This window comes from Myotis brandtii, unplaced genomic scaffold (assembly GCF_000412655.1).
Source record: "Myotis brandtii unplaced genomic scaffold, ASM41265v1 scaffold825, whole genome shotgun sequence".
NCBI classification, from domain to species: Eukaryota; Metazoa; Chordata; class Mammalia; order Chiroptera; family Vespertilionidae; genus Myotis; species Myotis brandtii.
The window spans coordinates 1,337,296-1,348,638 of record NW_005371349.1 but is presented as its reverse complement, the minus strand read 5'-3'; the positions used below and the strand labels follow the sequence as shown (position 1 = coordinate 1,348,638).

General features: G+C 57.6%; 1 protein-coding gene across 1 annotated transcript in view; it reads left to right on the top strand.

Annotated features, from left to right (window-relative positions):
• Positions 1 to 10,147, top strand: part of SEC14L1 (SEC14-like lipid binding 1) — a 34,027-nt gene extending 23,880 nt beyond the window's left edge. Inside the window, exons 11-18 of the mRNA XM_014531733.1 lie at positions 157 to 227; positions 1,062 to 1,233; positions 1,822 to 1,956; positions 4,010 to 4,144; positions 5,835 to 6,086; positions 7,567 to 7,745; positions 7,985 to 8,086; positions 9,690 to 10,147. Coding sequence (XP_014387219.1) covers positions 157 to 227; positions 1,062 to 1,233; positions 1,822 to 1,956; positions 4,010 to 4,144; positions 5,835 to 6,086; positions 7,567 to 7,745; positions 7,985 to 8,086; positions 9,690 to 9,705 — 1,062 coding nt within the window. The 3' untranslated portion in view covers positions 9,706 to 10,147. The remainder of the gene's footprint in view (positions 1 to 156; positions 228 to 1,061; positions 1,234 to 1,821; positions 1,957 to 4,009; positions 4,145 to 5,834; positions 6,087 to 7,566; positions 7,746 to 7,984; positions 8,087 to 9,689) is intronic.
• Positions 10,148 to 11,343: the final 1,196 nt, after the last annotated feature.

Sequence of the window (11,343 nt, the reverse complement as noted above, 5' to 3'; positions counted from 1 at the left end):
GTTAATAACAATGTACTACCTATATAGTTTAAGTTTAAAAAATTGGGCTCTTAAAAGAAATTTCAATCGTTGTACTGTTGATATTTGGCTCTGTTGACTAATGAGTTTGCTGGCCACTGTCCTAGACTGACAGTTTTCGTGGTCTCCTATGCGTAGGTCCTCTCCATCAACGAGGAAGGGCTGAGACGCTGTGAAGAAAACACCAAAGTCTTCGGCCGGCCCATCAGGTAGACGTGCGGCTTTGTTTTCCTTCCAGCTGATGGAGCCTCTGACCTAAATGTTCCCGGTTGATTCTTAGAACCAAGTCTAAATAGTGTCCTGAAGGTAGAAGACAGTGAGCATGTATGTGGCCGTCAGAGGGGCGGTGCTGGATTGGGTATTTCTAACCCCTGGGCGTTGCCGTCCCTCATCTCAGGGGCGTGGCCAGGCTGGCTAGTCTGCATGGTTCTTGAGAGCCCAGGGTTGCAGGTTAGGGTTAGTCTGGGTTTTTAAAAAAAAATTTTTTGGGGGGGGGGGGGGGGCGGCGAGCTTTAAAAATTAGTGCATGATCCTAAATCCTACTGCTAGTTCCGGTGAACTGTTACCTAAGTGCGGGATTGAGAGGCTGACCCGGTGCAGGCAGAGGGTCCACTGGAGGGAAGCTCCGAGGGCAGGGCTCCAAGGCTGGTTCCCGCCCCAGCCTCAGCTCCAAGACAGCACTGAGCTCCGGGACACTCGGAGAGCTCACCGCAGCTCAGGCATGCCGCCGCCCCAGTGCAGACCAGCCCAGGGTCATTGCAGCTGGTGCCCTACTTGCTGGTCGCTGAGCACGTTAGGCCGAGGGTTAGGCATTGGCCGTGAGCCACCGGTGCTCTGGGAGTGCAGGGCTGGTGCCCCACACTGACCCGTATGCCTTTACAAGCAGGTGCAAGTCTAGTTCATAGCACTGTCATTCTGAAAACGGGCATTTCTGGGAAATGGATAGAAATGACTACGTTATAATATCAAGAATACAGAACAATAGCTGTGGTACCCAGTGTGCCGAGGTGCGTCTGTGGAATAACGCGTCTGCTCACCCACAGCTCGTGGACCTGCCTGGTGGACCTGGAGGGGCTGAACATGCGCCACCTGTGGAGGCCCGGCGTCAAGGCCCTGCTGCGCATCATCGAGGTGGTGGAGGCCAACTACCCCGAGACGCTGGGCCGCCTGCTGATCCTGCGGGCCCCCCGGGTGTTTCCTGTGCTCTGGACGCTGGTGGGTGGATGCTCTTCCAGCAGCTGCTATCATCTGCGAGGCACACACCACGCAGTCATATTCACGAATCTGTGACTCCCAAGTCCTGGCGAGTTAGAAAAACCAAGTTGTCGTGGAAAGACATAACATTTCTCAAATTGTTTAGGGGAAGAAAGGGTTCCTGAGTGTCCCAGTGCCATGCAAACGGACTTTACTAAGTGTATCAGACTCACAGTCCCTTCCCCCACTCATGGTGTCACCTTGTCACTCAGCCTCTGAAAGCCAGACGGCCCAGCAGAGGTGACTGCGCTTTCTCTCTCTGACAGGTCAGCCCGTTCATCGACGACAACACCAGGAGGAAGTTCCTCATCTTCTGTGACTCCCAAGTCCTGGCGAGTTAGAAAAACCAAGTTGTCGTGGAAAGACATAACATTTCTCAAATTGTTTAGGGGAAGAAAGGGTTCCTGAGTGTCCCAATGCCGTGCAAACGGACTTTACTAAGTGTATCAGACTCACACTCCCTTCCCCCACTCATGGTGTCACCATATCACTCAGCCTCTGAAAGCCAGATGGCCCAGCAGAGGTGACTGCGCTCTCTCTCTCTGACAGGTCAGCCCGTTCATCGACGACAACACCAGGAGGAAGTTCCTCATCTACGCGGGGAACGACTACCAGGGCCCCGGGGGCCTGCTGGACTACATCGACAAGGAGGTCATCCCCGACTTCCTGGGCGGGGAGTGCATGGTACGTGCGCGGCAAGTCCTGCCCATTCGGCTACTTACAGGGAGGGGGCGTGGTCTGCACAAGTGGTTTTCAGAGTTTTAGTCTGGATTGCTGGTTTTGGGTTCTATTATTTTTGGCTGGCATCTCTCTGATCCACCGTTTAGGTAATCTTTGGTAACGTGCACATTTCCTCATTGTTACGCTAATGGGAACTTGCTGTAGAGTCTAATCTAATTGCAACTTGCTATTCCCTCCGCTTTGTGTGAGTCAGATGTTCGTTCATTTTGTTCATTAGATTCCCCATGTGAGTGAAATCATAAAGTACTTGTCTTTCTGAATCAGGTTTCTGAGCTGTTTTGGAGGAGCTGTGTGTTTTCTTAAAACACTATTAACAAAATCAACGTTATTTTAAAAAAGATTTCCCTATTGATAATAAATCAGGATGACATTTTAAAGAGGACAAATCAAGGGAATTCTCACTCTTTCATGTATTTTCGGATTTTTAATGCATTGAGTTGCTCCTCCCCTTCTATGCCCTGCGCTGTGAGGAGGGATCAGGATGTGTGATTCCCTGAGGACCTTGCAGCCGCTGGGGCTCCCTGCCTGCGTGAGGGGGAGGGCACCGCAGCTGCAGAGGCCCTGGGACCAGGAGAGGGCGTGGCTTCGGGAGTCAGGCTCTTATTAGAGAAAGGCTCTCATCCTTCCTCGTGGAGAAAGTTGTCTTCAAGGTGGGTACACCTGGCCTTGACGCATGTGTTTAGCTAGTGAGTTGGGGTCTAGGAAAATCTTTCTGGACGGCGAGAGGGTTTTACGCAGCATTCACATTCCGCTCCGAGTGCCTCAGTCCTGCCGCAGGGAGTGGCAGGCGTGCCACGGTGCCGTGCAGGGGCTTGTCAGTTACCGGGCCCGGACTTCCCCGGTGCCCGTGACCTCGCCCTGAGGTCAGATTCGCAGAAGCCCACCAGCGACCTGTGTTCCGTGAGAGGACCGTCAGGTGGTCGCTCCAATGAGGAGCTCGTGGGAGCAGAAGACGACTCACGGCCGGTGGGCCTCGTGTCCCTTGACCACCGTGCTGCGTTCAGGTGGGAGGTCCTCGAAGCTGACGGGGCGCCAACTGGCCTTCGAGCTTCCTCTCTGCCTTCTGTCCAGGCTGGTGTGGAAGAGGCGGCACTCCCCTCGTTCTACTGCACAAGAGGGTTTAACCGTCTCTAACGAGTTACATCTCTAACGAGACGTCATGGCTATGACAGGTGTCCGTCATGTTTGTTCCTGTGGTCGCCTCCCGGCGCTGATTACACAGGAAGCACGTGGGTTTTACGACCTGCGGTGTGAAGCCATGATATCGAGGTGAATTAGGAAGCTTGCGAAATGCACAACTTCCATTCAGAACAGCCTGTTGCAGGCAAATCCCAAAGAAGCGCCCTCTCCCAGGAAGCTGTCCGCCGTGAGTGTTTGGCTGATGTTCCGGCTAGTGTGAATTAGGAAGCTTGCGAAATGCACAACTTCCATTCAGGACAGCCTGTGGCAGGCAAATCCCAAAGAAGCGCCCTCTCCCAGGAGGCGCCCTCCCAGGAAGCTGTCCTCTCCCAGGAGGTGCCCTCTCCCGGGAAGCTGTCCGCCGTGAGTGTTGGGCTGATGTTCCGGCTAGTCGGCTAGTCATTTGACTTGCGGTAGATGCGGAGCTTTCGTCATTGGTCACGGGTCTTGACCGTAATTACATGAATAAAAGCAATGCCTGTAGCTGCTGAGAGGAAACCCCTTTCCGTGACGTCACTTTCCCTTTAGGTGCAGTGTAAACACTTGTCCCCTCACATACCCCCGCCGTAGTGAGTGAGTCCAGAGCCTCAGACACATTAGTGTGAATTCCGTGGTGGATCAGCTTCCACTCGTTCTCATTTACTGAAAGCAGGACGGGTGTGTCAGGAGGTCGGGGAGTCCGTGGCCAGGTGCAGCGGCTCACGCACCGCCAGCTTCCGCTTCCCCCGCAGCTCCAGCTCCGAGGCGGTGGCGGTACAGCCTGATGGTCAGGGGTCAGAGGTGTGTTTGTGCAGCTTCATCGGTGTTTGCTTTGCAGTGTGAAGTGCCGGAGGGCGGGCTGGTCCCCAAGTCCCTGTACCGGACCGCGGAGGAGCTGGAGAACGAAGACCTCAAGCTCTGGACCGAGACCATCTACCAGTCCGCCAGTGTCTTCAAAGGAGCCCCGCACGAGGTGCGCCCCCTCCCCCGCGGGGGGTCAGGGTCCTCCCCAGGTGCAGGTGGGAGCGGGGAGCGGTGCTCTCGCAGGGCTTGGTCTCTACACTGTGGTGGAGCAGGCGCCGCAGCATTGAGGGGGCTGCGCGGTGGGTCCCCTCCGCTCGCTGGCCGCACGGAGGTGGACTCCCGGGGTTAGTCTGTTCAGGATTACAGGTTCATTTCCTGTGTTTCATTGGCTGAGTTTGGTTATTTATATTTTGAAAGGAATTTCCCCATTTTTGTTAGCCTAGTGGAGTGAGGAGAAATTTCCCCTCTTGTGTCGCGTTGTGGTGCAGAAGCGGCCTGTCTCTCACACACACTGTCCTGCGACACAGTGGGTGTGAGGCCCTCACAGCCAGTCTCCCTCCCTGAGCCCCGGTGCGAGGCTGCTGGCTCGGCCGCTTCACTTCCGCTTTGGATATGCAGCAACGCACACACCAAGGACAGCGCTGTGCCTGAAATGAGGCTGATTAAGTGCCCACTGTGAAGGCAGGAGAGGGGCCCGTCAGCTGAGAGCTTCGCCCTGGGAGCCACTGGGGGGGTGGGCAAGTCGTTAGGCCATGTGGCTCCCTCCTCCTGCCCAGCGGCTGCCGCTGTCCCACTGAGCAGAGGGGCCGCCTGGCCTGGCAGCGCTGCTCCCTCCTCCGTGTGCTCGTCAGCTGAGAGCTTCGCCCTGGGAGCCACTGGGGGGTGGGCAAGTCGTTAGGGCCACCGCTGCTCTTAGACATGACCCTCCTGCTTTATGGATCTGAGGGACGCGGGGGAGGGGCGGGGGCCTGGCTTCTGCTGGTGCTTCCAGTGAACACATACCTTCCCGCAGCTGCAGCTGCTTCTGATTCTCGCGTCCCTCCCACGGTAATCTCCTGAAACTAACTTTCTTTTTTTAAGTTTTTGTTTTAAATATATTTTTATTGATTTCAGAGAGTAAGAGAGAGGGAGAGAGAGAAACATCAATTATGAGAGAGAATCATTGATTGGCTGCCTCCTGCACGCCCCCCACTGGGGATCAAGCCCGCAACCTGGGCATGTGCCCTTGACCGGAATTGAACCAGGGACCCTTCAGTCCGCAGGCCGACACACTATCCACCGAGCCAAACCGGCTAGGGCTGGAAGTGTAACTTTGATCGTTCCCTGCTGGGAAGCTCTCTGTGGCGCCACATAAAATGCAGATTTTAGATCGGCCTCAACCCCGGGCTCGGGCTCGTCCCACCCCATGCCACGTGGCTCCCTCCTCCCGCCCAGCGGTGCCGCTGTCCCACTGAGCAGAGGGGCCGCCTGGCAGAGCTGCTCCCTCCTCCGTGTGCGCTCTGTTTAGCTTCCACCTGCCCTGGGCCTTCCCTGAGCTCCCAGCCAGAGCAGTCACGGACCCCTGTGCCCCGTCTTGACTTACATCCACTTTGTATTGTTGAGTTTTCTCAGCCGGGACCCAGTATTCTCCAGTGCTGTCTAAAGATCGTGTACTGGGGAGTCCTGGGCTGTAGGGTGGCGAACCAAGTGCCCAGCTCAGGGCCCCAGCCACGGAGCAGCACCAGGGGCTGAGGGGGAAGGCGGAGGGGAACCGATGGCTGATTGGATCTCCTCAGAGCACACAGCTGGCTGAGCGCCCGGGAGCCCCGCAGTGGGCACGGGCCTCGCTGCCCTGGGGTGACGCCTGTCCCCTCCTCCAGATCCTCGTTCAGATCGTGGATGCCTCTTCGGTGATCACCTGGGATTTTGACGTGTGCAAAGGGGACATTGTGTTCAACATCTACCACTCCAAGCGGTCACCACAGCCGCCCAAGAAGGACTCCCTGGGGGCGCACAGCATCACGTCTCCCGGGGGGAACAACGTGCAGCTGATCGACAGGGCCTGGCAGCTGGGCCGGGACTACAGCATGGTGGAGTCGCCGCTGATCTGCAGAGAAGGGGAGAGCGTGCAGGTAAAACGTCGGCAACTCCCAGCTCGGTGGTGTGTCCTGAGGAGGAGGCTGTCACCTCGCTCCCGCCCCGCATGGCCGGTGCTGTCTGTCTGTGGGCACAGGTGTGTCCGGCCTAGTTCGATCAGAATGCCTTAGAGCAGAGGACTCGGGCCTGGTTTTGCACAGAGCCCAGGCCTTACTCTAAAGGGCGTGAGTGGCTTTGGAAGTGTATTCACAGAGGTGACCCGGGAGGAGGGAAGGCACTGTGCGCACAGCTGGGGTTCAGGGACTCCACCACCGCGCCCTGGCTGCATTCCATGTGCTTCTGTCACCCTGAAGGAAGGGAGAGAAACGAGTGCTGCGGGGGCTGTTAAGTGTCTTGCTGGGCTTTCTAGTTTATTTAAAACTAGTGTCCCGGTGCACGGATTCGTGCACATTGAAAGGAAATTAATTAGAAGAAATATTTTAATATCGCTCTTTGCCCTTTCTTTATAGTAGAAGTGTCAGAGATGAAAGAAAATTAGTAAAATGTATCTATACACATAAAAGGCTAAGTGACCAATAGTTGTGCCAATAGTTGGTCTTCAGATATATTCTGTCGACACTGCTGGCTTCTTTCAGCTTCAGAATGTCAACAAAAACAACCGAATTCATGATCGACAATGACAGATCAAAACACACGTGTGCTATTGGCGCCAGCAAGAGCTTTATACGTATCGCGCATGCGCAAGTCAATATTTATTTTTAAATTGCCGGTGCACATCATATGTGCCAGTCGACGGTTAGATGGTCGGATGGATGGATGGACGGACGGACGGTTGGTCACTTAGCCTTTTATATATGTAGGTGCCCGGTCAGTTCCTCGGTGAGACTCGGCGGCTGCTTTGAGTGCCTGCTCAGAAGGTGTTCTCGGTGCTTCGGGCTCTCAGAGCAGATGCGTGGTTTTGCTGCCATTTGTTTTAGGGATGAGCCTGTCAGTGTCCTGGTGTCTTAGAAGCAGAGTATAAGGAAGTAGCTGCTTCAGTTTAAAAATCATGGGCATTTTAAGCTACATCACAGTCCAATTCCAGAATTAATGGAGGAGGTAATTTTCACAGATTGACATTTGGTTTGGGATGGACTTCCTGTTAACACGGAACACGTTAGTAAGATCATGGAAGTGTGTCCGAGAGCATTGCCTGGTCCACATGACCTTTGACCCCCTCAAGGCCGAGCGAAGGGCCCTCTTGAACGCTTATGTCCTGGCCTTCCTCCCCCTGAGGCTGTGGCAGGTCCTGGGGGCAGACAAACTCACTGTCACCCTCAGGGCCTTCCCAGCCCCTAGCAGAGGCCTGGCTGGCAGCAGCCCTGGTAATGACCCAGAGCAGCAGGTCCTTCCCATCCCGGTGGTCAGTGACCCCCGCTGAATCCGGGTGGACGGGACACTCCCTGGGCTCTGGCAGACCCCCTGCGGGCGGGGGCCTGGAAGGGAGACCTCAGCAGCTTGCCTGACTCGTTCCAGGGCTCCCACGTGACCCGGTGGCCGGGCTTCTACATCCTTCAGTGGAAATTCCACAGCATGCCCGCGTGCGCCGCCACCAACCTGCCCCGCGTGGACGACGTGCTGGCCTCCCTGCAGGTCTCCTCCCACAAGTGTAAAGTGATGTACTACACCGAGGTGATCGGCTCCGAGGACTTCAGGTACGGCCCCTGGGCAGGGAGCCCAGGGCAGCGGCTCTGTGCAGGCGGAGGTGGCTTCTGGGCCGTTGGCCATCGTCAGTTCACGAGGTTGTCTGTGTGCAGGGCAGCGGGGAACCTCATCCTGGGGACCCTGGCGGGAGGAGGGGGCTGCTGAGTGGGAGGCGTGGAGAGCAGGGGGGCACAGTGAGGGTAGCGGCTGGCTCGGGCCTCACGCCTCACCCTCGCTGTGCTGTTTGCAGAGGCTCCATGACCAGCCTGGAGTCCAGCCACAGTGGGTTCTCCCAGCTGAGCGCCGCCACCACCTCCTCCAGCCAGTCCCACTCCAGCTCCATGGCTTCCAGGTAGTGCCGCGCCGCCTCTCCTCGGACAGCCCAGCGCTCCACCAGCGGCCAGTGCTGAGCCTCTCGCCCCACCCTAGGTAGCAGGTAGCTCTCGAGATGGTAAACGTAGTCACTGATCCCGACTCTGGACAGGTAGCTTCACTCTAACTCACCAATAGCCATAGGTGTTGTATGCAGCGCGCACAGGATCGCTCGAGCGCAAGGGCTATCGCGCAGGAGCGCAGTTTATATGCCAGTTAAGAGGTAGACTTTGCCTCCAATGTTGATGCAAAAAATGTCTGGACCACCTCCACACTGTCCACGAATCCCTCCCCACCCTCCTGGGCGGAGCGGCTGCGACTTGTCCCCCCACCGCAGCCCTCACCTCCCTGCTGTCACCGGCCTGTCACGGACTGAGCGGCAGCCTGCGGCCTCCTTAGAACAGACGCCGCTTAAGCTGGAAGGACTGAGAGCCAGATGGATCCACGGCTCTCCAGTGGGTGCTGGGTCCGGGCTCCTGTGACGCCAGGCACCCGCCATCATTAAACACGATTGTCTCTCTCCTTTCTCACCTTGCTGGCACTCAGAGCAGGGCTTCCTGTGCGGGCACTGGGCTGCGGGCACTCTCCCTCTCCTGGCGCCGTGCCCTTCCTGCCCGCACATGGGGTCTGAGCTCATTCCAGGCGTAGATCGCCTGCCCCCCCGAGCCTCAGAGCAGCAGAGCCCGGGCTACCCCTGGTCACTGGGGACTTTGAGCAGTCAGTCACTTTGCCATTTTGAAACTGCCCGCTGTTCACTTTTGCCAACCAGCGCGCTCATGGTGTGGCGGCTCCCGGATAGCGGAGGCTGTAGGAGCCCTGGTCTCTGTGGAAGGCAGTGACTCATGTGGGCATGGCAGTGGGGCTGGCGGGCCGGGCAAGGAGGACCTAGTCCCGTGTCAGGCTTCTCACAGAAGCGAAGCAGCTGTGAGCTTGGCTGGTCTTCCACGTTTTCTTTTTATTCCCATTTACAACGATGGGTCTGTCTTGCATCGGCCCTCGTTTTCCGCTTTTTACGGGGAAAGCAGTTATTTTGGAATCTGTCTGGACGACATGGGTCGCCAATCGATGGAGACGCTGTGGCTGTGGCTGTGGCTGTGGCGGGCACGGCAGGTGCGCTGCTGGAGCTGAGCGCTGAAACCCACGCACCAGCGCCGCTGTGTGATGGCTCACGGTCCTGGCTGCGTGGGTTTCAGTCCGGGGGATGGAGAGCTTCGTGGGCACGTGTGCGGCCCCAGGGGGGGTGCCGGGGGGACTGGGGCAGTGCACAGCCCTCCGGCCTGGTCAGTGAGGCGCTTGGCCCGCCCACACACTGACTCGGTGCTGGGCTCCCGTGACTGTGGCCCCCCTGGAACACGGCTGTGCATTCCTCCAGAAAGGGAAGCTCCTCAGGGCACCCCAAGGCTCCTTCTAGAAAGCACAGCAGGGTTAGTGCTGCTGCCGGTTGGCGCCTCCTGCTTCCAAGTCATAAGGACCTGAAGGTGGTCCCTTCTCTCTCTCCCCCTCTCTCCCTCTCTCTCTACCTCCCTCTCTCTCTTTCCCTCTCTCTCTCTCCCTCCCTCCCTCCCTCCCTCCCTCCATCTCAGATGGCGACTTTGCTGACAGCTGCCAAGAAAACACTCCAGTCACCAGTGCACATCAGCCCAGGGATGTGTGTAGAGCTGTCTGGCTCTCAGCTCACACCCCCCCCCCCCGCCCCCAGGCTGAGGCTGTGTGCTTTTTAAGTTGGTTGGGAAGCGGCGCTGGTTCACCCAGAGAGTTGAATGCGTCTGTAGGGCCGGGGCACAGACCCTTGTGCAGGGGCTCGCCCAGCTCCGTGACACGGTCCCATCTCCCGTGCCCTGCGCTCCCAGCGCTGCTGTCCCCCTGCCTTCCCCAGCACTAACCACTTGGTTTCCACTTTCCTCCCTGAATGCATTATTTGCATATCAACTTCTGTAAATGTTTTGTAAACCTATTACCTCACTCTTGGTAATACAATACTGATAGTCTTTACAAGATTTTTTATTGTTATCGATAATAAATGTGAGCTGTTTAAAGAAAAGTGTCTTTCTCTTACTGTGACGTCTCCTGGAAGAGCCTGTCCTTCTTAAGGGGCTGGAGACGGAGGAGGCGACACCCGGAGTGAGACTGCCTGTGCCACGCTTCACCGGCTCGCAGTGCCCGCGGGCCGAAGGCTGCAGTTTTCCTTAAGCGCACGGCAGGGCCTGACACGGATGTGGCCCGAGGCCGATGCGATGTTTCTTTAGTAGAACAGCGGTTCCCAAGGCAGGTGGCTGCAGGGCAGAGCCGATGGGCAGGGGGTCTGCAGGGTGGCGGGGCTCACGTGGGCAGAGCAGCTCCTGCCTCCCTTGCTGCCAGGACCTCCAGGTGCGGGATGTGTTCTCGAGCAACAAGCAGGCTGCACCGCTCCGGGTGCATGTGTGTGGAGAGGTTTAGGGGTGGTCAGACATACCCTAAGTGCTGAGTTTGACTGTAACAAGCAGGTACAGGAATGCATTCATGCGTTTGATTTTGTAATCCCAGAGTTAGCAACTCCGGCGCACAGCACAGTATGCAGATCGGAGGGAAATGGGTGCCAATGAGCGGGACGTTGGTTCTGTTTGGGGCCTGTTCTGCCTCCCTGCGATGGCATCGGACAGCAGCAGGGTTTCTGTCTCCCTCCCGGCACGTCCCGAGCCCCGAGTCAGCGTGTGTCCTGCCCCTGGAGGGCTGTTGTCCTGGAAGCCGGGCTGGGTGTCTGCAGACCCAGACGCAGGTGCCCCGCTGCGCTGACTCCCCGCTCCAGGCCTCAGCTCTGCCCTTGACTCGTGGCGTGACCTCGGGGAAGCAGTCGGCCCCTTTAAATCTCAATAGGTTATTCTCTGGTGGCAGGAGCTGGCGTGCATGGTGTGTCGGCACCGGGCCTGGAACACACGTGGCAAGTGTCCTATACACATTAGCCGCCGGGATGAGGCGGCAGTGACCGCGACTCAAGGCTGAGTCAGGCCCTTCCAATCACACGCTCGGGGTTCAGCCCGTCCTGCGAGGCGGTCCGGCTGATCCATCCGCCAGGCCCGGAGCCGCTTCGCTTAGTCCTGCAGGCGCAGCCCAGCGGCGTGGCCATCGCTGTTCGCTGTGCTTCCATCGCTCCCCTTCACGGCCCGTGGCGGAGGGCAGAACCCCACACCAGGTGCTCAGCCAGGCCGTGCATCCGAGTCCACTGGTCCTGCGGGTGGTCCTGGACGGGCCCCGGATGGG